Source organism: Empidonax traillii, unplaced genomic scaffold (assembly GCF_003031625.1).
Source record: "Empidonax traillii isolate 1590-97213 ecotype Southwest subspecies unplaced genomic scaffold, ASM303162v1 scaffold929:size235512, whole genome shotgun sequence".
Lineage (NCBI taxonomy): Eukaryota > Metazoa > Chordata > Aves > Passeriformes > Tyrannidae > Empidonax > Empidonax traillii.
In genome coordinates this window covers 14,508-41,813 of record NW_020956122.1, presented here as the reverse complement: position 1 = coordinate 41,813, position 27,306 = coordinate 14,508, and the positions used below count along the sequence as shown (strand labels likewise).

Sequence of the window (27,306 nt, the reverse complement as noted above, 5' to 3'; positions counted from 1 at the left end):
CCTCCCAGTACATCCTGGGCACTGTGTCTCCATGAAGAAGTTGTCAATGTGCAAGGGGGACAGTCAGAGGTGATCTAAACCTCTGGAGATCTCTGACATTCAGAGGGATTTATAGGATAAGATGGAGGCTTATACCATGGCCTGAGGTGGATTTTGCCTCCTGATAAAACAGAAGAATTTTTACTGAGGGACTAAAAGGCAGCAATCTAGCTTCATATATTGCCTTTTTTATATTGCTTTGTTAAGGCTGTGCTATAAACCTGACAAAAAGGAGCATAAAGTTATGGGGAAATGAATAGTGAACTCAGCTTCTCTAAAACTTCCAAGCTTTTTCTTTCCATTTCCATGTTCCCATGGTCACTGCCAGTAGCTCATCAGCCACAGCCACGCTGATCTCACCCTCCCTGCTCCCTCTGCAGAGCTGGACAAGTCCCACCAGGAGGGAACTGTCCAGGACACACCTGGAATGCTGTGGATGTTCTCAGGGCAAAGCCATCCTACCTCCACACTCACCCTGACATGCCCTCCACTTATCTCAGCTTTTTATCTTCATCTGCTGCAGACTCAGGTACGTACAGGAGTCAGCACTGAAAAAGCCCTCTAACATCTGTTCAGAGTTATATTTCTTCAACATTCATAATTATGACCTTTGTCAGCAAATCATTTGAGCATGAAATTAATTTTGAAAATCAGTAATTCCACTGACTTTACCTGGATTACTCATATGTTTAAAGTTAAAAGAACACTTAAGCACTTTGCTGTATACAGACCTATTCCTGACAGAGTGCAAAATGTTTCCAGTCCCAGAAAAAACAGCCAGTAGCCACATACTGTTCCACTCTCCAGCTCAGATCTGATCTTACAGGGGTTCTGTTTCACTGACACAACCATGAGCCTGCTCTCCTCCAAGACCCACGTGCTGCAATCAGCTTCAAAGGAATTTATATGTGCATATAATACTGTCCCTTGCACAACAGCAGAGCATCAGTATTGCTGATGTAATGCATGCCAGCACAGTCAGCTGCTCTGAAAAGTGGTTTATTTTGCAGCTGATCGATGATTTGCTGATTCTGGAAATCTCTCCATATGACAAGTGTTTCTAAAACACTTCAGGTACTACAGAGCTTAAGGTTCTCAAGAGTGCAATCATCTTTTGCAACTAAATCATAGCAAGGAATGTACTTGCAACGTGAACTCGCAGCTTTTCTGCCCTTGACAAATTGAATTCGCCGCAAATAATTTTGGTTTTGCAATTACGGATGGGCAGTGCCTGGAAATTAATCACCAAAGTATTTAATGAATATACACAAAAGTAATTTTAACAGCTGCAAGCCATCCAGAAGATTTCAACCCCCAAGCTGTGAAGTCAGGTACCAGTAACTCTTCCAGAACTAACTAAGAACATCTTGCCCAGTACAGATGAACACATCTTGCTGAGTCTAAATATCAGAAAACACCAAACTGACATTAAATTTTTCCATAGATAACAGATGGTTTAACACATTGCTTCCCACTTGGGGTTGCCTAATGCATCTAAATCATGTTTTGAAATAGGCTTGGAAAGTCTCTAAGGTTTTCAATAAATGGAGTTTAATGTCAAGACTACTCAAAGCAGCTGTTCCTCCTAACCGTGGAAAGTCACATCCAGGTTTTTTGTTGCATGACCCAATGCAGAAATTATGTAATTCAGGGGTCCCATCTACCTCCACTCCCACCATTCTCCAAGGAATAACATGCTTTACGTGAAACCATCATAAAATAACAGCACAAGTATCAGAACTTTATGTGTTGCTACTTGCTACTCAAGGAAAGGTGCTTGTGTTTATGTCTCTATTCCTACCTCCTGCTGATTTAATGGTCACTCCGCTGCTCACAGCGATGCTTTGAGCTGCATGTTCCACAGGAACGTCAGGAAGACGGAGCAGGCTGGACAAGACAGGGTCTGTGTGCACACCTGCAGCCTTGGAGGTTCCCAGGAGGCAGGAATTGAAACACCTCTCCCGTCCCCAGGTATGTGATGACCTTCTCACACCCCTGGAGTCCATAACCTACCAGGTCCAGTCCGACCTGCTGCCACCAGTTGTTATTCCCCACGTTTGCTCTGCAGAAATGCATTCTCATTTCTCTCCTGGGTGTTATTTTTCACTCCACCACCCTGCAGACCCCCTGGAATAAGCAGTGTGCCCATGCTGGTTGTTTCAAGCCCCCAGGGCTTCACCTCCTCCGCCACCCCTTGTCATTCTGTGCCAGTGACAACATGCCCAGCACCAGCGTTACAGGCAGGAGAAACACAACCACCAACTCCCACAGACAAGCACAGAGGCCTTGGAATTGTTTTCCTTGGGAGCACAGGCCACTTCTGCAGGCCAGTGCATGGTGTTATTTACAGGAACAGGTAATAAATTGACCTACACACGCAAAGGCACCGAAGAAACTTCCAAGGGACTTGCAACACTCAGGCTGTTACTACTCCTGAAAACCAAAGCCAGGAATGATGCAGAAAAGGGAGAAAATAATTTGCAAAGCCATAACCAACTTGTCCTGTACCATCCTACAACACTACCAAGACGCTCCTGCTGACATGAGGAACCTCATGTTGTTAACACCATACACAGCTCTTCCAGAATGCAAATCTTCTGGTGGACACCCCTCTAAACTAAAAATAAAATAAAATAAAATAAAAATAAAACAAAATAAAACAAAATAAAACAAAATAAAACAAAACAAAATAAAATAAAATAAAATAAAATAAAATAAAATAAAATAAAATAAAATAAAATAAAATAAAATAAAATAAAATAAAATAAAATAAAAATAATCCCAGTTTACCCCAGGTAAACCAAAAAGCATTCCTTGATAAACATTGTATTTCTTTAGGAGCAGATCCCAACATCTGCAGCTCCAGTCAGTCAGACAGACACCCACAGAGGTAATTTACTGCACTTTCACGTCCTACATTAAAGAGGTGGAGATTGCATCTTACAATCTCCTAAATCTGACTTTATTACAGGTACAAGGGAGTTTGGTACGTTCAGCAAGGCCTGTATTAACAGTTTTATGTTCTTTTAATCGCTGACATGGAATGTAAATAGTTTCCTCAATTGCTGCATATTTCCCATTCCTGAAGGAAGGCACACCCTTTGACAAAGATTAAGAGAATATAAAGTTAAACCCCTGTTTACTAAAGGAATTAAATTCTCCTCTGGTTACTGGAACAGAGCAACCTATGCAGGGGGGATCCACACACTCATCAAGGACAGGTTCCAAACAACTACAGAGCATTAAAAATAATAGAAAGAAAGCTCAAGATTTGGGTTTGGTGTCAGATAATAAAGTGAACTGGAATTTATCACAGCTGGGTGATGTTAGAGTTCATCCAAATTACTGGAAATAAGCCCCCTTTTTTTTTTTTTACTACAGAAGACTAAAGAGGTGTCCTGTTGTTTTCCACTGAAGTTGTCCATCACCAGCCCAAGGCAGCACAGGCTTGGCCTCCCCTGGACATTTGCTTTCAGAGGCACATTCCTTCCCCTTAACACATAAACTGCATCACTTACACCTATGGTCTCTATTACACTAAAAAATACCTTTGTGGCTCTTATTCCCCAGCAAGGGAAAACTACAGAACACACAGAGTCTTGGGAACTTTTATAAAAAGTTTTCCCTAGGTTGGGAGTGATCTTTGGCTTTCCATTCACAAACAGGACATCGTTGTCCAGCTCTGGATTCCCACAATATACTCAGGAGATTCTCTTAGAGGAGAAGCAGTTGAACAGTTGAGGGGTAGACTAAGACTTTGACGACTTTTTCCATTTGTCATGGACTTCCAGAGAAGTGACTTCACTTCTGGATGGTTCTACATCCCTTTCAAAAGCTCTGTTGGGGTTCTGTGCATGGGGCCCTGTCTACAGCATCCCTGATATCCCTCTCTGAAAACTTCTGCTTGTGAGGGGAGTTGCCACGAGCAAGTGGAAGAAGATGCACACAAACAAGGGCTGGAGCTCAGCTCTGGTCACATGAGCAGCACAAACAGCCCCTTGCCAGCAAGCCCAGAGAGCTCCTTTTTAAAATTTCAGCCCAAAATCTTGACTCATCTTCCTGAGCAGATGCCCATGGATACTGCAGGGAGCAAAACGTGGTTGCAGGCAGCCTTAGGAGGGATGAGTCCTCCAAAAAAAATTCCAAAGACTGTAGGATTTTCCACATTACTATAAATAAGAGGGCTAACCACAGGAAAGGAGGGCAAATCCAAATCAAATACACAGGAAAACATCGAGAGGCAACATGTCCATTTTCAGCCCCACATAAATGCAGGCAACCATAGAGATTCTTGCTCTATCAGCAATGTGCAAACACATATATTCCAAACTGGAACAAAACTCTCTTGTTAGAGGACCATTTATAATGGGTCAGTAGCAAAATTGGCCCCAGGTTAATTTTAAACCATCGATTTTGAAATTATAACCTTCCTTGAGAGACTCGAGTACAGAGCGAACACGCAACAAGGGTACAGTACTCACTCATTCCTCTCCAAATCGATGACCAGATGTTTGCCTTCAGCTTGAATTACAAACTGCAGCAATGCTGGGTGATCCTGAAAAAGGAAAAGAGAGTTGGTTGAGTCCAAACTCCGAGCTGTGACAGAGAGACGGACATATCATGGAATCACAGAATGGTTTGGGTTGGAAGAGACCTTAGAGACAATCTCGTTCCAACCTCCTGCCGTGAGCAGGGACACTTTCACTAGCCCAGGTTGCTCCAAGCCCTGTCCAACCTGGCCTTGGACACTTCCAGGGATGGGGCAGCCACAGCTTCTCTGGGCAAACCTGTGCCAGGGCTTCATCACCCTCATAGGGAAGAATTTCTTCCCAATATCCAAGTTATATCTGCCCTCCTTCAGCATAAAGCCATTTCCCTTGTCCTTTCACTGCTTGCCCTTGTCCTTTCCTCTCCATATAAAGGCATAACTACATTAAGCACTAGTAAAATCTCTTTTTAATACTCGGTCTTCCTGTATTACTCTTTTAAAGTGAGGTCCAGGTAATCAGTTTGGGGTTTTGCATGACCATTTTCAGTTAAACATATCATTGTTCAAATCCAGAGCCTCCTGCACTGAGGGCAGACCTGGAGTGCTGTGACCACAGTCGGCAGAGTGACAGAAATGATTTTCCCTTAAGGCTGAACATCCCAAATATTCCCATGTGAAACTGCACATAGATCTAAGAACATCATGAAAACTAAACAAAAAGTACAGTCTTGCTGATTTTTTGGTTTTTATATAAAGAGCTAAATATTTTAAAATGCATTTCAAACTTTTTAAGGTGCATTTCAATTCAAACTATTTAAAATGTGCTTCAAACTCTTCATAAAGAATAATTAAGTTTAAGCTTAAAAGAAAAAAGAAGTGGTGTTGGAACAATTAGAATCATAGAAGATCCTGAGTTGGAAGGCACCCACACAAGGATCATCAAGCCCAAAGAATATGAAATATCAATATAAATATGACCAACAGTATTATCAAGCATCTCTGTGAGAGCAATAGACAAAGTATTTAAACATATAGAAGAATTTAGAGAATTTTCTAAACAAAGCATCAACAGAGCACACAGAAATCCCAGTTGCACCCTAGCATGGAGCAGGGATCGGGACACCTGGATTGCATTTTCAACACCATCATGACTGTGTGCAATCTTCATGTTGCCCTTCCTCTGATTATAAAACAAGTTTTTTTTCATCTCAAATATCCAAAGGTAAATCCAATCATTTCTTTTGGAAGCTGTGGGAGATGCTTGCAGAAAGGGGCAGCGCACCTACACAGGCTCTGGAAACTGCACTTCAAAGGGGAATGAACAGTTTGCAATATGCTGGTTACTCTTAATCCAAAAGACTCAACTCACATGTATTTTAAGACTGTTTACACTTAAATTACATTTCATTAAACAAACTTTCTGGATTGAGAAAGTGTTTCCTGGTTTGAAATTCCAACAGTAGCTCAATAAATCAGTTGTTCCTCCCTGCACTCAATACGCTTTTCTGGAGATCTATGCCAGCCAATTGCAGCAGGATAATTTCAGGGTTCTGGTATTTAATTGATTTATTGAGAAGTGTGTCTGAATTTGGGATTTGTGCCTTGGTGAAGCCCTGGCTGTGACAGGCAGAGCGTCCCTCCCACGGAACGCAACGGGTTTGAAAAGATGTGGAAAAATTAGAGCTGTTTTATTAAAAAGTGAAGTTACTGGGAGGCTGTCATAGACTAAACAGAATTGTTAGAATAAAAAATAGCTGACAACTCCCCCCTGTTCTCAGACACTCTCAGGCACAGGCTGTGACTGAGACACCACTGCTTTCTATTGAGTGTCCTGCCCCTCTGCTTGTGCAAATTCTAACGTGCTTTCCCAGCAACAAGATTGAAATTCTGCTTCTCTGTGAACTTTGCAGAAACCAGATCCCTCCAGAATGCTATATAAATGCTTCAGACTATGCCTGGCACTCTGCAAACACATGGGAGTCATTTATTGGCATGAATATTTAGAAGCAGTGTTGATTACGACTTTAATATTAGTGCATTGCTTCCAAACCCCGTAAGATATACAGACTATAGAGTTTTGAGAGAGTAAAACACAATTAATTACAATATAACACAGTAAATAATTAAGATATTGCAGTGGCACAAATGGATTCTTTTCAGCTGAAGGCCCTCAGTTAATATGTAAATGACAACGATGTTTATTCATGAGTTCACAGTGGTACTTATTTGACAGTCAATTGATGTCAGTAAGCTGCAAAGTTAAAAAAGCAGCTGCAGAATAGAACAGGCTGTTACAAGACAAAATCATCTCTCAGAGAATTCCTAAAGCTGAAACTTCTTATTGTGGAGCACAATAATGGCCCAAGTCAGGATGCTGGATTGCTTTGCACAAGACCCAGGTTCAGATTCTTGCTTTACCATTGATTTCTCTTTCACACAAATGGCTCATTTCCTTCTGTTCCACCTGGGAAGAGATGGAACTGTGCTTTTTCTTACTCTGACTGGAATTCATGAGCATAAATGCAGGAAAAATTACCCACTGCTCAGGTGTGATGGTGACTAAAAACACACTAACACTTCAAATCATAGATTTCCAATGTTAAAGAAAAATAAATATCAGACAGAAAGGGCATTTTAGGTTTGTGTTTGGGGTTTTTTCCTCCCTTCTCTTTAAATTTATCCACCTGTGAAACGAACTCATATTTTACTTTATTTTTTGCAGTGGTGGTAGAGTCTCCCCTGAGTTATTTCCACAGTTCTGCTACAAAACCTTATAAGCTCATTTTGAATCCCATGAAGCTCTGTGATACTCTCCCCTTACAATCAATATTTTCAAAACTGAGTTGCAAGATGAAATGGGAAGGACTGTAAATACAGACATTAGACGGCTGCTTTATGTTTTCCCTTTAGAATAATCAAAAAAAAAAGCACATTGTGGTGGCACAGTCTCTCCTGCTCAGAATATCTCAGAAAGAGCCACTTCTTGCAAGTTCTTTCTTGAGCACCACGAAAAAATAATTTCCATGCTGATACATCAATTTATTCCCACATTGATCCCTTTAAAATTATCAACGGGGAAAGCAAAGTGAACCTGATGAGAGCAGCATTATTTAAACCAGAAAGAAGAATTTTGTGCAGTTCCACCTTCTTTTCTCTACAGACTTGTGTTTTCTAGTTCTTTCTGCTCTTAAACTGCAGTTTGCTATTTTCTTTTTGGCAATGTCTTTTTTTTTTTTTTTTTTGGTGGCATAAGAGAAGATTTCATCAATGCACACAAGCTGTTCCCTCATATCCTAAGAGGCAGAACTGACTTCAGGATAATTAAAGTAGGACTCTACCCTATTCCCTTCTTAGTCAGAAGATTTACTTCCAAATTCTGCATCGAATTGTACCAACAGAACAGGAAAAACATTCCCCTCTTTAATTTTCTCCTTGCTCGCTTTCTAGCTGAAGGTTTTTAGTTTAAATTGGCATAAGTGACACTTAATATTCTGAAGGAAATCAGGGAAACAGCGAGTCAAGGTCAAGCAAGAACTCTCACTGATAAAGCAGATTGAAAAAATTAATAAATCACTACTTGAATAACTAGAAGATGATGAGACAGCAGCCTATTTCTGAGTCAGAGCAGTTATTTAGTAAAACTAGTTTAACGTTTTTTAAGCACTATGCATTTTTTTCCATTTTAAATCACATTGATCTCCAGGTCTTCATACAGGAAGAGAAAAGGAAGGACAGTTTGTGGATGGCGTTGGGACTACTTTCTAATAATGATACGATAACCTCAGAATAAGCAGTTTTTATTCCTGAAATACTAGTAACCATCCATTTGGATTTGTTCACCTTGCTGGGATGCCCATTCTGGAAGCTGAATGCAAAGGAGTCACTGAGCATATTTTTCTGCACAGCAATCTAGGAAATAGTCTTAATTATTGCTGGATCATCCCTTCCTTTGGGTTATGAGGTTGGGACTCAGCTGTGATCACACTGTAGTGCTGTGTTTTTTTCACCTGATACTCAGTGCTGAGACTGGGAGAAAATACTGCAGGTCATTTATTACATTTGGAGAGGCAGAAAACTGATGAAATGGAGAGTCCTAACACATATATCTTTGCAACTTCCTGTCTATGAAAGATAAAGGATTTTAGTAGGTTAAGATACATGAGTTAGACCAGCACATACACCTTTAAATAAATAAATAAATAAAAATATTCTAGCGATTACATAAGAGAAATAAATGGAAAATCTACAGACAAGAGAAAGAGAGAAAATGAACTCAAACCAGCAGCATTAATTCATTTGGAAACAGAAATGCATTTTCGGCTGTATCTGGTGTCCAAATCCAGAGAACAGAGATCAGCACAAGAAATAGAACCAAAAGGGATGATTTTGCCTCTCTGGTTTCAAAGTTTTAAATTATATCCTAACGGGGTAAACTGAAACAGGCAGGTTTGTTTAATCCAACAAAGCGGTTTCCAGTCCCTCCAGAGCTGTTATTAACTTTGCTAGAGCCGACCTTGTAACAGGGGCAGCTCTGCCCCTGTGGCTGAGCTACACCCATGTAGTTGTGTCAGCTGCCAGGTCACAGTTTGCATGAACTGTCCTGACAGGGTCACTGGGGGGACAGTCCTGGGCTGAAATGGCTCCAAATTGGCAAGAGAGTAAGGAAAAAAATAATTAGGAGGACAGTTATGGATTGTAATTAGTTGTCTGTAACAAAGCCCCTGACGTTCAACACAGAGCAAAAATGAAAAGGCAGTAAAACCTCACGGACTGTCACATTTCATAAATAGTTGCCTGGGCTTTAGTTTGAAGAAAAACAAAGAAATTGCACTGAGTCAAACCAGACCTAATGATTTGATAGTCAAAGTACTCCACCAGGGCATAATTTGGGAGTATTTTTAAATCCGAGGGCTTAAAGTGTGCAAAAATCACTGACATTTACTGTAAGAATAAGACCCACTTTGGAGAGACCCCACCTGGAGCTGCATCCAGCTCTGGGGACCCCAAGGGAGGATGGACATGGAGCTGTTTGAACAAGTCCAGAGGAGGCCATGAAGATGATGAGGAAGATGGAGCCCCTCTGCTCTGCAGATGGACTGGGAGAGCTGAGAGTGTTCACCTGGAGAAGAGAAGGTTCCAGGGAAAACTTAGAGCCCCTTTCAATGGCTAAAGAGGCTCCAGGAGAGCTGGAGAGGGACTTGGGACAAGGGGGAATGGCTTCCCAGTGCCAGAGGGCAGAGATAGATGGGATATTGGGAAGGAATTGCTGGCTGTGAGGGTGGGGAGGCCCTGGCACAGGTTGCCCAGAGAAGCTGTGGCTGCCCCATCCCTGGAAGTGTCCAAGGCCAGGTTGGTCGGGGCTTGGAGCACCCTGGGATAGTGGAAGGTGTCCCTGCCCATGGCAAGGGTTGGAACTGGATGAGCTTTAAGGTCCCTTCCAAACCAAGCCACTCCAGGATTCTGTGATGCTATTTACTTTCTCCTCCCTGCTCCTGTAAACAGAAATTCCACACAAAAAAATGTAAGGGTCAAAAGTTTATGTTATCTCTTAAGCAGAGCTCTGGAAATTAAGGACTTCTGAGATATATCAGAGAGCCACATTCCACACAAATGCAGATGTTTTCCCTGTATCACAAGAGTTAACAGTAAGAATTAGAAATTGCATAACTGAAGAAAGAGCACATCATTTCCAGGAGGGATAAATTCTGTGGCATTTTCTGTTATCTATATGAAAATGCCTTTTGTTTCCCTTATTTATCACACACTGACATTCTGTGTTGGTGCCTTCACAAGCTAAAAGGTGTATTTATAGGTATCAGATCTTTGGGTTGATTATATTCCCCTACTATCCATAATACACAAAGAGGGAAAAGCTGGGAAATCTATAAGAAATAACGTCACTTAGGGAATCTTACCATGGAAACTGGAATTCAATCCAACAAGTGCAAGCTGTCTACAAAGTATACACATTTAAAACAATCACAACCTGCAACAAATACTATAAGTTGCATGTAATGCTTTTAAATCAATAAATATCTCTTAGTTTGCTTTTGGCTTTAGTTTAAAAGTGAACTCAAAAGGCAGTGTTTCCTGCAAACACCTCCAAAACCGAGTGCTATTTCATGTGGACATGAAAAGCATAAACATTTAATTCAGATTGTTTGGCGAGTTCCTGAGGGCAGGGAATATCAGCTGTGTTTTCCTTACTGTCAGATGACAAGCCTGAATCCCTGTGGCTGCATCTATTGAGCAGCAACTAAGAGAAAAGAGTATTTTTTGCAGTTTTTTTTTTTTTTCCTTTAATGCCTTAGCAAAGACTCACAGCCCCTTAACAAATTGGCTGAGCCAGTCCAATAATGCAGGAAAGCAAAGAACTTCCAAGTTTGTTCCCAAGTTTATTTTAAAGAGACTCTTTGAAAACAGAATGATTGTACTTTTTTTTTGCTTTCTTGCTGACTGTGTACAAATAGATGTAAGATTCCTCTACCTGGAAGGCACAATAGCTAAATTTCTTTTTTCTTTTAAACTCCTTCTATAGCAAATCAATCTGCTGCTTGGAGGTAGTCAGGCTTTTCCACCCTCTCTTTTTTCTGCTCCCCACACTACCATATATATATATATATATATATTTCTCTATCTCTCAATAAACATTTATATGACCTGCTGCCCACCACATGACACAGCAGAACCCATGACACATGAGATCCTAAATGGCTCAGCAGCTTTTCTGCCCCTTTCCTGGTTTCCTTCCAGGAATCACAGGATGGTTTGGCTTGGAAGGGACCTTTAAAGATCATCTAGGCCAACCCCCATCCCATGAGCAACAGACACCCTCCACTAGATGACAGAAAACCACACCATGGAGCCTTTGGGATGTGCATAAAATAAGAGCAACAGGACAACCTTGGGAACGACCCTAATTTAGGAGAGTTCTTTTCATAAGCTAAAAAGATTTTTAATTAAAATGAAAAATGTAAATGTTTGTGTGCTGCCTCTGTAGCACTGGCATAAACCTCTGGCCATCAGGTAATTTGGCAGCATCTGCTGAAGGGCCTGTGAATCTCTATAAAAGGCTATTTAAATTAACAGCTCCTTGACCACTGTTGGTGTCCCAGGATCCCTATCCAGAGTTAAAAATTCAGGCAAATAACACTCAAGAAAGAGGAAACCGAGAAGTTAATTGTGCCGGACCAAAATCAGTAAAATTACACAGTTCTAGCTCCCAGTTTCCTGGTTTCCATGCAGAAATACAAAGCTAATGACTGCTCTGGGAAAGGGAGAGCTCCATCCTTTCTGTGAGATATTCCTGATTTACATTTAAAAAAAAAAAAAAATCAAAGAATAACCCAACTAAACCATGTTCAAAATGTCATAACACCAAGGATCAACTATTTCAGGAACAAATCCAAAATAACCAGTGTGATGTTTGAAAGCAATCTGTGCCTTCTGAGGCTGAGTTGTTATGCTCTGAATTTATTCGGTGTCAGTAAAAAGTCAGGCATTAAAAGTGACTTCGACCTTTGCACCTTATTTTAATTATCAGGCACTGAGGTTGCACTGAAACGTATTTAGGTACATTTGACCAGCTAAAAAGGGATTAAGAGAAAATTCTCAGCTTTATGCTTTAAAAAAAAAAAAAAAAAAAAAAAAAAAAAAAAAAAAAAAAAAAAAAAAAAAAAAAAAAGGAAAATAAACAAAAAGACATTTTTTTTGTCTTTTTAATTAAATCTAAGCAGTGCAAATAGGGCAGCCTTGCTTTTTACAGCTGCTCTCCAATTATCCTCTGAACTACATCAGTTAAAAATAGGTCAAAATCAATATTCCCTTTGCAGGACAAACTTTGCAACAAGAAAATCTTTCGAAGGTTCCTAAGAACGCGCTGGGAGAACAAACATGAGTGATTTATGAAAAGGGGAACAGGTGCTGGCAACACTTTGAAGGAGCCGACGGGGAGCGAGCCCTGTATCCTTTGGTCCAGGACGTGGTCTGGGAGAAGGATGAGTGCTGGAACACAAACCAGCCCGGGGAGGGGGGCGGTATGGGAGCCCCTCCTGTATCTTTGCAGCAGGGCTGGCTGCAAAACAACCCAGAGCAGCATTCGGTGTGTGTTTGTCACACTTCCCTGCTGACCTGCGAGGAGTCTGCTCCGCATCTGGGAGCTGGTGATCCGTCACACTCGGGGATCACAAAGGAAAGAAGAAAGGAAAATGCAACAGCATATGGTTCAGGCTAATGGGAATGACTGCACCAAACTGTGAACTTGATTTTGTATTAAGAACAACCAATAAAAATAATAATAAAATGCGTTCTTTCGGGCAGCTCTCATTTGTTGTGGTGTATCCCACACAGAGCAGCCCCCAGTGTGCTGCCTGCCAGCTCTGAGAAGGGCTATTCCTGTAAAACTACCTAAGACCACCAAATTTTTTCACCCAGGTGCTGATGTGACATCGTGGAGTGAAGGACTTCCTACCCAGCCCATCAGTACGAGTGTCAGGACCTCAGCTTGGAAGCTTTTTAATCCCAGTCTGATGGAAGGGTGTGTGTTGTTTGCTATCACAACCTGTGTCCTGAACTGGCTGGAAAGAGCAGGCCCTGCCTGTCCTCTGATATCCTGTGACCTTTCCAAAGGGGTTGGGCAGGAGGTTCATTGCACCAACGCACTTTTGAGCTCTCTGAGAGACCTATAAAGATCTTTTTAATAGAATAAAAAAAAGACTTGTTGAAGAGTCTGACTAAAAGACTGGCTTTAAAAAAATGAGTCCTCCCTACAGTGTTTTCCTTCCCGTGTTTCTAGAACCATAGACTGGTTTGGCTTGGAAAGGACCTTGGAGACCACCTCATTCCACCCCCTGCCATGAGCAGGGACACCTTCCACCAGATCAGGTTGCTCCAAGCCCCATCCAACGTGGCCTTAAACACTTCCAGGGATCTTGCCCCGAAAGGTTAATATAGAAACACTTTGTATGTCTCTGGGGGTGTGTCTGCACGGCCTTATATTGAGAAAAACCAATCAGATAGCACAGAGCCTTAGAGATCTGAGAGGCTCCTGCTCCTGGTACCTGCTGCACTGCCAGGTCTGCTCATGGAAGCTTTTGACTATCACCTCTGCACAACGATGGGTCACTCTGTTAAAAGGATGTTTAACACCTGAAAACTTCAGGCCCAACGTCAGACACTCTTCCCTGCCTCAAAAACGGACCAGAACCTGGCACAAGGAATGAGAACAACCTGGAATTTGCTCCAAGTAAACCCAGAGTCATTATCCAGTATTTACACTGCACGTCTGAATCACAACTGCTCGCTCTGCTGTCAAACAGATGGGAGCCAAAAGCACCTCTTTGTTGGAATACACGATGTGCTGCTTAAACAAGGCTTGGTGGAAGGCTGTGCAAGGAAAACAAACAGGCCTGTTCTGTAGTAAATTGTTACAAAGCAAAACTTTTAATAGAGTTGGCAGCGAGGAAGCCGTTGCAGAGGGTCTGGGTAGCCTTAGTTATGGAACAGAACTCGTTGCAGACAGTCCTTTGCAATTTGGGTAATTATCATGTGAATGAACAGCTGTTGATATTTGCCAATTTCAAATGTATGTGAACTTCTTGGAGGGCTATGCAGGGTGAATTTAGAGGATCTCCTTTGGGTTCTCCTATGCATAGCCTGAAAAGTAAAACTCTTCCTCTTTGTAAGGACGCTGGGGGCTGTGACCTCCTTCACTAGAAGTTAGATTGCAACATCATATACTTCCAGTGTGCTCCAAAAATCAAAGCCAAGCAGGGATCATGTCAATGGCTATGTTAACTCGTTACCCAGTGTAATTATATTTTCTGCACCTTACTCCCTCTGTCCCACCACACTTCCTGAGAGCATTCCCAGCTAATCACTCCACATTTTCCCACCCACCCACACATCCACTGTTTTATAACAGAGCTGGAGCTGAACAGCCAACCTGCCCCTCTTTAGAAACATCTCTCCTTGTACACACCCAATTACTGCAGCACACATTTGTGGGGGACCCACAAAGTGGGGGGTGAGAATTGTGATGATAATTACTGCTAAGTTTTCAGTGATCAGGAACTACACGTCCTCCAGACTGCATCTGATAATGTTCTCCTCTGTGGGAACTTCTCTCATGCTGAGGGGGCCACCAGCAGATGAGCTCCCTGTATTGTGCACAGGGACTGTAGCACCAGATGTTTGTGCCTGCTGGGGAGGCAGCACCTCAAGAGACCTGGGTTTCAGCAACAATAAAAAATTAGGTCCATTCTGACTGTGAGAGTCATTATCTGAGCCACCTGACCGCTCCTCACACCCCTTCAGTGCCACCTCAGAGCCTCCTGCAGCGGCGCCAGGATGGAGGGTTTCCCCCCACATCCGTAAAAAAAGGATTGCAAAGCTATAAAAGAACAAAAACCAAACCACAGTCAGCCTCCTCCCAAAAATTTCCATGGTTCAATTAACTGACATGGGAAGGAATAATGGTAAATACAGTAGTGATTGTGTCCACTGAGAAGCAAACTGAGGTGGCCACCCACTTCCCTGAACTGAAAGTCAACTCAGAACGCTTCAAGAAAGCCCATAAATTATTCTATCACTGAAAGAGGATTTCAGATGCTTTTTGTTTCCCGTCAATACGAATCTGGTTGGGCTCAGTAAGTTATATTGAATGCACATGTATCTCCTTCAAGCCACATTTCATGCTCTCCAAACATCTTTCTCTAAATTAGATCCTTTCATATTTCTTGAAAAGCTCAGTTCTTAATTAGGAAAGAGTTCTGATTTTCAATTTTCATTAATTCATTTGATTTCAAGATTTTGAAGCCAGAGTAATTGCAACTAAATGAGACTTACTGAAAGGCAAAAAGATACAATCAGCTTCAGACAATGAGAAAATTAAGAACTTTCCTTAATGCAAGGGTAGGTCTAAATGTCCTGGCTAAACTAAATTCTCCACAAACGCAACAATCTCCAGAGAAGCAATGATAGATGTTTTGCCTCTCTGAATGAACTCGGAGGCTTGGCCAGATTAATGCTTAAATCACTTAATTTATTTGGCTTAATTCACATGCTGTTCTTCACTTGCAGATCCCTCCAATCCCGGGGCTCCACTGCCACCAGGCCCGTGCCAAGATCTCTGAGCTCTCTCTAAACATCCTCTCCTATTCTGCGGCTCAGATTAAATCTCCTGCGCTAATTTGTTATTGCGATCGCAGATACGCTTCTGGATCCCGGTTCCCTCCTGCATCCCAGGGACGGGACTGCAAAGCAGGAGCAAGGAGCTGGGGGTCTGATTTCCACTCCTTCAAACCCACAGTTTGCCTCTGATGATCTTTTGGAGATGACAAATGAGTTATACGAAGACAGATAAAACACTGCTTTTTCGAAAACTAATGGAAAGGGCGATGTCACCCCACTCTTGGGCTACTCAAGATAACTTGACAAACTTCCCAAAGCTGTGCTTCCAAGACACATGAATCATTTCTCTATCCTGGAATGTGCCCTGAGAGAAAGAAGGATCCAAAGATTTCCTAGTAAAGCAAATTATATTGAAACCTGTGGGCAGCATCTCACATTTTTCTGCTTAATTAGAAAGAGACTTTTACTCACTGATACCCCAACTCTACATTTACAGTCTTGTGGAAAACAAATGACACAAAGTAGTGTGGAAAGCACAGTAAATTTATCTAAGAAAACACTCCCTGGAACAAAAACATATGTTTTATTCTGAATGATACCCAGAGATTTAAAGCATTAATGACCAGCATATTTCTTGCCACAAAAGCAAAGACAAAACACAGATGAAAATCCCATTACCATTAATATATACAAAAAAAACCTGTGTACAAAATCTAGCTATTAAGGATAAAATGCATTTTTAAGATACCTAACTAGGTCATAGAGGCCAATAGGCATCTAATTACTCTTGTAGATAGTTTAAGTATTTTCAATTACCATCTGAGCTTATAGAGAATCTGTTTCTTTTCATATTGCCCATATGTTCAAGAAGAGTAAGCTATAAAAAAATACTTCTAGAACAAGTTCTCTCATGACATATTAGATAAACCTGTGGGTCTAAAAAAATAACCCGTGGATCAAGGTTATATAAACTGATATTAAAGCTCAGCAAAGATCTGCTTTACACTAAATCATCTAGAAATAGCACACCCTTTCTCCATGGAAGGGCACGAGGTAAATAACTGAAGAGGAGGTAAAAACAGATAATCAATTATTTCAGTTGGCTTCAGGGTTAGAGCTGGAATTTTCAGCCCCTTAGAGAAAAACCAAAAATCAATAGAGCACAGTATTTTGAGATTACAAAGAAAGAAACATCTTCAAGGCGCTTGCAACACGTGATAAAAGTGTAAAGAAAAGTCCACTGTCACCTTCAGCTGCTCCACCGCAGTGCAAATGAGCACAAATATGCCTGAACTGCCTGCACAGGGTGAGAAAACTGAAAAAAATCCTGCAGAAGTCTCATAAAACAGTTGAATTACCCACCCTCAGCCCCATGGACCAGGGCAGCAACACAGAAGGAGCAAGAACACTCTGCGGTTCAGGCAGTGGATGCTGGAGCTGGATTCCCATGGGAAGTGTGGGAAAATGGGCTTGACAGTAGCTTGGGAATAACAGGAGAAAGCAGCAGTGGCTCCTGAGGCCAAGAGATGAGGAGCCAGTAGAGTTATAAGCTGCAAACCAGATTTTAATTGTTCTTTATGGAACCAGTCCTTCCTCTAAGATCCTTCTGTGCAAAACCCAGGCTACCAAAACATCCCATCAGGAGGGAAATCTGTCCACCTGCCTTCCTGGACAGCTCTCAGTTGCTGACATCTCATTCAAGGATCTATTCACAGTGTTTCCCCCTCTTCTTGTCGCTCCATTATTTGTACAAGTCCTGCTCTACTTTCGCTTCCATCCCCAAAACCAGAAGCAGAATTGGCACAGGTAAGAGAGGATAATAAAGTTCACCTGAGATAGACTTTTTCATGTGGTTTAGCCTGAGCAAATGCAACAAAGTTCTGACAACACATTCGTTTAGATGTTGGTCAGAGCCTCAAAGTCTCTGTTTCTAATTTTAGTTTCAGAGGTTTTTTTATTCCCCTCCCAGGATTAAGCCCCAATGGAAATTTAAATACAAGTTTCCCCAGGGGTGGGCTATGATACACAAAATATTTCGGCATTATTTGCCTACATGGATTGTGTGCCATATCCTGTTGGATTTCCATCAGCTTTGGACTTTTATTGTCTTCTGGAGTAAAATTTTCATGTTTAGACCCAGGGGAGCCTCCCTTTTAGACCTAGAACTACAAACAGACTATCCTGCCTCACAAATAAGGAAAGATAAAATGAAAGAGAAAAATCCTATTTTCCAGCTTAGCATTGGGAAGAGTTGGTAATAACAAAAGAGATCTATTAGCAAGGAGCACTGAGAGAAGAGATCTGTTGAACACCTGAACATTTCAAGCAATAAACCAACCACTGAATTATTAACCCCAAACACACCATGCTCTGCATGCCATCTACTTCCTCCACAGTTACTGACACAAAACTGCTGAAAAGTTACTAGAAGGAGATGAAAAAAAAGAGGCTCACAAGCAGCTCTGGACTGAACTTGTTTTTCATCCAGATGATCCTTCAAAAAACAAGCCCAAACCCATTACCCTGTCACTGTTCACCACTAATTAAAAATCAGACATCTCTGCAACACAGCCCCATGCCAGGACTTTACAACCCCAACATCCCAGAATGTGTTTTTTGTCATTACTTCATGCTTATTGTAAACAGTTGGAATTGTCATCTCAGGACCTGGTCTATTCCTGATGCTCTGCACTTCAATTCTCTCATCTCTTCCCCTTTCCTGAACATCTTCTGAAGTTTTGATGCTTCTCAGAGCAAGTGTTTTGCAAGTGTCCATCCTTGAATTAATAATAAAATTTAAAAGAACAAATAAGAGGCTCAACTTCTGCTAAAGCATTTTCTCTGCACACAGTTAAGAAAGGATTACAGCTAATTTTTTTTAGTTGTCTATGTATTATTTAGGGTCTGGTTTTAAGTTGTGCAAAACTAATAATTAGAAGAGAAGGAAAAGCTGTGGGGCACCAATTTTTCATCCTAGGCATGAAAGGGTTCCCTATGAAGCTTCAAGTATTTAAAATTTCAGAGAAATCCAAATCTTATCCTTTGAAATGCAGAGATGGCAAAGCTCACAAAGCAGGTCTTTATGAAGGAGAAAGAATGGCCTCCACTTCACATCAAATCACAGCAAATGTGGCTTGTGGGACCTCAGAGGTTTGTGCCCCATGTCAGGATCAACTACACCACTCTCATTAGCAGCTGTTTCTCTCTCTTTTCTGAAAATCAAGTGCACTCAGAGACTTCTAATCTTCCCTTCCTCACAACATGCATGTAAATACATCCTTTTCTCATTAGCTTTATTACTGAGCTCTTCCTTACTGCCTTGTAAGGCCATTCTTCTTGTCCCTGCTAGACAGGAGCATATCTAACAGTGACACAGAAACTAATTACTCCCTCCTTCTTTCCTGCAGCCATTTACACACTGCAAGATTCATCATGTCACTGCTCAGCCTCCTCCTCCTCCTCTCCAGACTGACAGTCCCAGTTCTTTGCTCCTCAGCACAGCCGTGGTTTCAGATCTCCAAGCTCTCCTTGCACTCCTTCCTCTGTCCTTTCAGAGTGAACTGTCTGTCCCATTTATTTTAATGACTGTTCTCCTTCCCAGTAATTATTCAATGAGGATCTAATATGAAATACACACAGTCTCCAGTGAGATTTAAGGCCTCAGTGCCTCATCCTTGGTCTCCCACCTACACTCAAGAGTCCTCCGACCACCAGATTATTAATCAGAGATTTACAGAATCCTTTAGGTTGGAGAAGCCCTCCCAGACCACCGAGTCCAACTACTGCCCCAGCACCTCCAAATCCACCAGTAAGCCACATCCCCAAGTGCCACATCCACATGGCTTTCAAATCCCTGCAGGGATGGGGACCCCACCACTGCCCTGCCAATGAACAGGTTGCACCCCACTATTGCTCTAGAGCCATTCAACGCTCCTTTTTGTTTTTCCAGAAAGCAAGAAGTCCAACCTTTCACTGAGTTTTGCACCTACACCTACTGAATTACCACTCCTTTACAACCCTTAAAAAAAACAAACAAACAAAAAAAAAAAAGAGTAACCTTAATGCTGCACTGTGTCGCATATTTAAGTGAAAATCAACTACATGAGTGTATGGAACTTTGCCTGTTATGACACAGAGTTGACATATTGCCCCAGACTTCTGGGTTTTGTACTCCTGAGCCACGATGAGTTGGCAGACTGCAGGGAGGAAGGGCTCTGGAATGGTTCATTAGTGTCCCTATAAATAGCAAGTGGTTCCCAGATACAGGTACCTCTATGTTATATCACAAAGTGCCAGTGAACACTGAGTATTTAGAGCAGGACTGTGCAGCACAGGAGCCAGTCAGAGTATTCTGGCAGGTTTGAAAGTATATGCAGCATTTTTGGAAGTTTTCATCCGGGCTCATCAACATATAAATAGAGAAAGGCTCTGTGGGGGTTCTCCCCACTGTGCTGATTTCCTGAGGTGATGAGGGAAGGAGAATTTTAGGGCCGTATGACAAAGCTTAAAGAAGTCTTGCTCATCAGAAGAGTTTCAGAGAGGAGCTCAGGTGGACAACTCATCGAGGGGAACAAGAAAATAACATTTGAGGGCTGAATAAATTGGTTACACTTAGAGAAAGAATTAGGAAGAGCAAAAATGCCACGTGTGTGCTCATCCCCTGAGGGATACTGCATTATTCCCCTCCCACAGCACATATTTGCTTTTCCACAGAGACTGTTTTTAAAGAAACCTAAATTTCATGATGCATTTGATAAGGAAGGAATACCATCTGCAACCCCCCCCCCTCCAGACAACTCAATCAAATTTTAGTTACAAACCAAAATTCCCAGGTGAGAAGAATACCTTGCACACACAAACTTCACCTGAGGCTAAATATGTGGGACAAGTTATTTCCTTCCCATACAGCAAGGCTGTGATAGTGACATTGCATAGAAAAGATACAGTTCCCTAAAAATGAAGAAGCAAATTTGAGCATTCCAAGAGGAATGGTTTTGTGGGAGAGGTAAAGATGGCAATAAATTGCTACAACTTCATTTTATGCTGAATAAATTTCTCTGCTGTCTCAGTGTAGACTGTCAGGTGCCAGCCAGCACAACAAAAAAAACAACAGATCTTGAAAATAGCTTCCCTATTCTTCTTGAGGAACTTTGGAAACTCCCCATTGCTAGGAAAAGAAAATACATGTGCATAATACAAAAATATAAAATAAAGTAAAAATATAAAATGGCAGGGCGGCTGCTGAAGAAAACAAAGCACACCGTGATATTTCCAAATAATTTGGCTTGAGTGTGATGGCTCATACCAGAATTCCCATTCAGCTTAAGGAATATACCCTGGTAAGACACAGCTCTGTGTTTACCAGTGATGGATTGATTTTTCTTTCGCTGGGAAAGATAAAGATTTTGCTGGAAAAACAAACGAATGTGGCACTTGAAAACTTCAAGCAGAGACTGGGTTCTTGGTCTGAATCATTTACTGATAAAGGCAGTGAAGACTTATCAAATGCTTCTTTTTTCTGCACTGAAATATCAAAGTCTCCCATTTTCACCTGCCCCAATGTAATAGAACTTTAGGAAATACTGTACAGTTCTAACCCACAATAATGGGGAGCTCCACAAAGACACTTATTTCATAAATATCAACCAAAATGTCTGTACCAGCCGATCCTCTTGCAATTTTAAGCTCTATAATGATGACACAGATAATATCCACACTTCCAATAGTGGTTTTATTTCTTTTACATTAGGCTTCTTTTTTTTTTTTTTTCAGTGCCTCGTCCTAAAATTAGAACAACTCTGTCTCCATATATGAAGTTTATGACATTGGGAGCACATCACAAGGACCACTGATAAGCTCTGCCTCTAAATGAAATTCCTCCCTAATAACATGTCCCAGCAAAGCAGAAACACTGATAAGAGTTTCATTCAGTGGTATCTTCCCTCTCAACTGCTTGATTTTATGATTTGATTCCAATGCAAAATCTTGCTTTAACCTTGGTCAGCTGGTTTTTCCCTCACATATTGTTGCCCAAAAAAATTCGAGACCTGGTTTAAGAGCTGAATCCTGAGACAAGGTTGGGAACAGAGAAGCTCTATATGTATAGATAAATAAATACAGATATCAACATCTACATCTATATTGATAGAGATACAGGGAAATTCAGCAATGAGGTGGGGAATCTCTTTAAAATGAATGACTCAGAGCCAGCTGTCATTCTCTCCATCTCATACCCACAGATTTGGAGAAATTGTTAAATACCAATTCTGTGAAGGTTGAAATTAGAGTTGATTCTGATTCTTGATTCATCAAGGTTTCTTTTTAAATTATTTAATAAAAGGAGTATGGAAATGTGTTAAGGTTAATAAATTGCATTTTAAAAAGAAATGGATGCTTGATGATTAAATTGCATATCTGAAAGAAATAAAAATGTACATGTAATAGAAAAAAATACCAAATAGACCAAAATATTATTTCTCAAAGTGTTCCTTAAAATAAATTGCTTTCACGTCAAAGTTGATCTATCTCAAAGAAAGGTGATTGTGCTAAACTTGGAGTGAGTTAAATGGTTCATCGTAAACTATAAAAACCTCAATTAGTGTTCTTCATAATATTTACAAGCTGGTTTTATATTGCCTCCAAGGTTGCAACAGTGAAAATCCTCATACATAGGATGTGAACACTCCTCCTCTTTTACTGTTTGAGACCTAAAATCTTGGAAATATTTGTTCCCTTATTCAAGACAACACGTGTGAATTTTCCACACATGCAAGACCTCCTTCTTTTAACCCAGAACAGCAAATCCTCACTCCCTAGAAGTTGTAAAGCAAGAATACAAATACAAATAACTCTTTTAATACAAACACTCTCAACCTGAAATGGTCATTACCAAAATCAAACTGATGTTTGGGTTAAACTTTATTCCCGTTGTATAAATGGGAAGGGGCAGGGCAATAAAAGGGGAGATGTTTGACTGCACAAAGTGAAAAATTCAGGTTTCCATCTTAAAAACACACCAACTGTTTCTATCCATGTCTCAGATTTGCCCCTTGCAACTTCCAGTGTTCCCAGGCTCCTGACACTTGGTCTCCCAGGAGTGGCAGTTTCCTTTCCTCTCTCCCTCCTCTGGGGATCCTGGGAAACAACCCCTTTGGTCTGGAGGGCTCCCACAGATCACAGTTTAATCCAGTCCAGCCCTTTTTTCCCCTTTAAAATCAGCATCCCACGGAAGCAATTCTGCACTAAGCTTGCAAGGAGTAAAAGAGAGTCAAGTATTTTGAAATCTTTTTGTTGCAATTGAAGCCTTTTACAGCCAGAAATGCTTAAGCAATAAATAGAAACTCAACAAAGCATGAAATATGGTGCTTTATATTTAATTATGGGCATTTCAATTGATTTTAGTTTCTCTCTGCAGGGTGTCTTGGGGGTTTGATTTGGGTTTTTACATTTGCCACTCGCTCATTCACAGGGATTTATGTGTGTCCCTCAATAGCTGCTTCACTGACAAACATGACACCTCTTGGCAATAAAAGGTTAAAATTCACTTTGCCCTCTGCCTATAACAGAAATACCTTCGCAAGCTAATGATTGTAACAGGCTGCTCTGTTCCTGAATAAACATTCTAGGGATTTCCTGAGGTGTTGTTTTGTTTTGTCTTTTCTTTTTTTCCTTTTTTTTTTTTTTCCCCTCCTCTCCATCTTCTTTTTAATTGACGGAAAAGAATTTGGAGGGCACAGCCAGCTTAGATGTTATTTCAGTCAAAAAACGTGTATGTGTTGTCCTTCTATACACTTTTCAAACTGAAAAAAAATACATTTACACAGCTTCTGGATATTCATTTTATAGAGAAAGAAAAAAAAAAAATCTTTAAAGCTTATCCAGCTCATCTCCTTCTGCCAGCTTTCCTTGCCAACTCTTTCTTAGTAATGCCAGTAAATGCCAAAAAAAGTCTGGTTTAAACAATGTTTCTGTCTGTTGAAACCAAGGGAAAGGCAGTTTCTGTTGGATATCCTCGATTCAGGGATCCCACTTTTCCCTCTGAAGGGAGTGGGCAACGTTAACACAGGAATACTCCACGAGTTGCTCTGAGGACAAAAATTACACAGTCGCTCTTATTGACTTTTCCTGCAAGGGATTCATTTCCAGAAAACTCCCCTCTGCTTTGAAAAAAAAAGGCAGATTCAGGATCTGCCAAGGAAACGGCCCTTTTTGGGGCAGGGAGAGGATTGGCTGTCCCGATTCACACATCGAGGAGCTTTTGTCTCCTCGCCCCTTGCCAGGAGGCAAAGCAGAGCTCCTGCAGCAGCGCCGCTTTCTCGGGACAAGATGTACTTAACGTGAAAACAGCCGGGCAAGGATGATGGAACGGGTGAAACTAAAGTAAATAATGTCATCTGAAAGACACCAGTGCAGGGTTTCATCCAAGCTTGCTGCCCAAAGGAGTCTGCCACCTCCAACACTCACATGAATGAAGGTGTGCCAGAAAATAGCATCCACCAGCGGGCAAAAATGAGGGATCTCAGTGAAGATCTGACCCTCCCCTCAGCAGGCAGAAGCTTTGGCTAAAAATGGTTGCTCTTGTGCCCATTTAGGTGGCCTGAATGTTAAAGTTATCTGCAGGCTTCACTTTAAACACACTGTAAAATGCTGCCACCTCAGAAGGAGGCAAAGTTGTGGCTCTCCATCCCTGGGAGTGTTCAAGGCCGGCCTGGAGCAACCTGGGCTAGTGGAAGGTGTCCCTGCACGTGGCAGGGAGTTGGAATAAGATGGTCTTGAAGGTCCCTTCCAACCCAAATGGTTCTGTGATTCTATGAATCACTGCAGACAACGATGATTGGCTGGGAAGGGTTTGGCAGGTTCACCCCAAAAAGACGGTTTTTATGCAGGAAATGCTCCTCAAAGGATGTGGTCAGTGGAGAGAGAAGGAACCATCCAGGAGATGAACCCTGCCAAGAAACCACCCAGACACTCCTGGTGGAGGGAGAAGGCCAGAAGAGGAAAGGGGAGCAAGGTCAAGCAGCAGAAGCAAAATAAAGTTGATCCTAAGGCAGGACACAGTAAAGGCAAAAGAATGAGGGAAGGACTGAAGAGCACTTCATTTCCTGAGCGTGATTCAAACTCCAGAGGAAACAACATATTCACATCCTGGAACCTGGGCAGAGGATGAAAGGGCAGTGACAGAGCCTGAGCCAAGATCTAAATGGAGCTCAGCACGTTCTGGTGCGTGACAAGAGGGACAAGACCCACCCTGGGCTTCAGCGGCCGTGTCAGAAGGACCAGGTGTGTCCAACTGCTGTGCCAGGATGGGAAAACACACACCTTAATGCAACCAGAATCACCAGCAGAGTTATGGTTACCCTGATCACAAACACCACAAGCAGGACAGGGATGAGATCAAGTCCAGCAGAACACCTACAGGCTCCGGCAGCACCCACCACACCCTCACTGTGCACGTGGAAATGCATCACACAATTTATCCCCGAGAGCATTTCATCCCCAGGCTCACTAAACTTCATCACTCCACCACATCTACAATTCTGTACATTGTAAATTTAAATTTTAAATTGCAATCTTGCTGTTAAACTAAGCTCCCAAAGCTCAACTTTAGCACTATGTCCTTGAGGAAAGACAAAAGGGATACACATTTTCCACCACATAGAAAATGGAACACAAGCTTTCTGCTGTGATATCAAAATGATACGGATCATTTTTACCTCATTTACACAAGCTTTTCAAAAACAGATGGCAGATTTTTGGGCAGTCATTTTATTTTTAGAAAAATAGCAACACCTTGAAATCCTTTTATTGCCAAGGTATTCCTACTGCATTTGAAAAAAGTCCTGTTATCAATCCTAATTTTTTTTTTAAATCAGGCTTTAAATTGAATATAACCTCTATGACTTCTCAATACAACTCTGAAAAAAATGAGAAATATTCCTCTAGAAGAGGCAAATCAACTGGGGTTTGAGTGAATCACCTTGAAATAGAATTCTAATTCAAGAACGAAGGCACTGGACTTGTTAAGTACAGGACAAGCTAAATTTACTTCTTCATCCCTAAAATATACATTGAGCACAATTCAATTTACTACAGCTTTCTGAAATAAGGGTCTTCATCACATAATATATCAGCAGCTCATAGTTTCCATGGTCTTCCCTGGCTCAGAGGACTGTAGTCCTTGGAAAGGCCCAAAGTTCTCCTGCAAGCCCCCAGAGGATTCCTTGCAGGAATGACCACTCCAGGTACCAACAGCGTTTGGTGGGAGAGAGCCCGTTCTAGGAACTGAGCTGTGCTCAGTTTGACTCAAGGCAGCCACAACAGGAATTAAGAACAAGGGAGATTCTCCTTTTGACTATAAAAACTGATCACATGTTCAGAGCTGGAAGGCGAAGCATTATTTTAATCCAACACTGAAATTCATACCTTACGCTCGCAAGATCTGTTGCAAGAGACGTGAAATAGCCAAGTATAAGCTAAATTAATTCAATATGAAAATGCCTCAGTACAAGGACTTTGCAAACCCAGCATAAGGCAAGAACTTAGGTTCATATTTTAATCCTACCTTAAAGGGTTGTTAGCATCAACTAAGATAAAAATATTTTTTTTTCCATTTTATTACAAGAAAACACGATCTGTTTGTTTGGGTTTTTTTTTTTTAAATACCAGTCTGAGACCTGGTGTTAAAGAGCATTGCTTCAGCACCACCACCTTAGGAGTGGATTCCTCCCGCCCAGATCTGAGACACTACCTCATAGCTGGTGGGTCCCAACAAAGCCCTGTGCAGAGCCCCATCCATCCAAGTGCTGGCAGGGTGGTACTGGGAGACAGAGCTCTCCCAGCACTATTATATCACTGCTGATCCTCCCTGGCCAAGTATGACAAAATTCCTCCAGCAGCTCAGCGTGATAAAAGCTCTTGAAAGGGACTTTCACCCCATGGAGGGCTAATTTTGCCTTGAGTCAAAATACTGAGGAGAGCAGGAGGTGTCTGGTGGGTTGTTGCTATAAAACTCTGTGTTTTCTGTTCATTAAAAGAGCCATCACCTTCAATAATACCTGTGATTTACACTGGGCATAAACTGTCACACGAAGCTTTACAAACTTAACACACTGCATCACTTCAGCTAAAAATGAAATGGACTCTTTTCTGGGATGAATCCCAATTGTTTAACACTTCCCAGTATGCCCAAGTGATTCAGGCAGGAAATGAATGCTAGTATATCTAGCTGAAACCAGGGCACTGATTCAGTGCAGACAGAGAAAAGAATTTCCCCTGCTCAATCACCAGCACAGAGTTTTTATTGGTGGTCCCAGCTCCAGGAATTTCTCAAGCCTGTGGCTGTTGTGTAAGATCCAGCAAGTCCCTGGAAGCAGGATACATCTACCAGCATTCCTAAAAGATGTCATAAATTAAATGATCAGATCGATCACTTGGCTGAACAGGGCTGGATTGGCTGGTACAGGGTTGGATGAGATGAAGAGGACATATTTTCCTCCACAAGGATCTCTCCTTGGTTAAGATAAGGTGAGAGGGGTGGCTTTAAGCTGCTTTTGCTCACCCAGTGGATCAATTCAGCCCTACCAGCATGGACACAGAAATTCCCCTGATTACCAGAGGAGGTGACACTCTCCCTTTCATCCTAGTGCCCA

At 41.6% G+C, this 27,306-nt stretch overlaps 1 protein-coding gene across 1 annotated transcript in view; it reads right to left on the bottom strand.

Moving 5' to 3' along the window:
- The window catches only part of ADAM12 (ADAM metallopeptidase domain 12), a 165,163-nt gene that overhangs the window by 130,664 nt on the left and 7,193 nt on the right, over positions 1-27,306 (bottom strand). Inside the window, exon 2 of the mRNA XM_027903075.1 lies at positions 4,521-4,594. Coding sequence (XP_027758876.1) covers positions 4,521-4,594 — 74 coding nt within the window. The remainder of the gene's footprint in view (positions 1-4,520; positions 4,595-27,306) is intronic.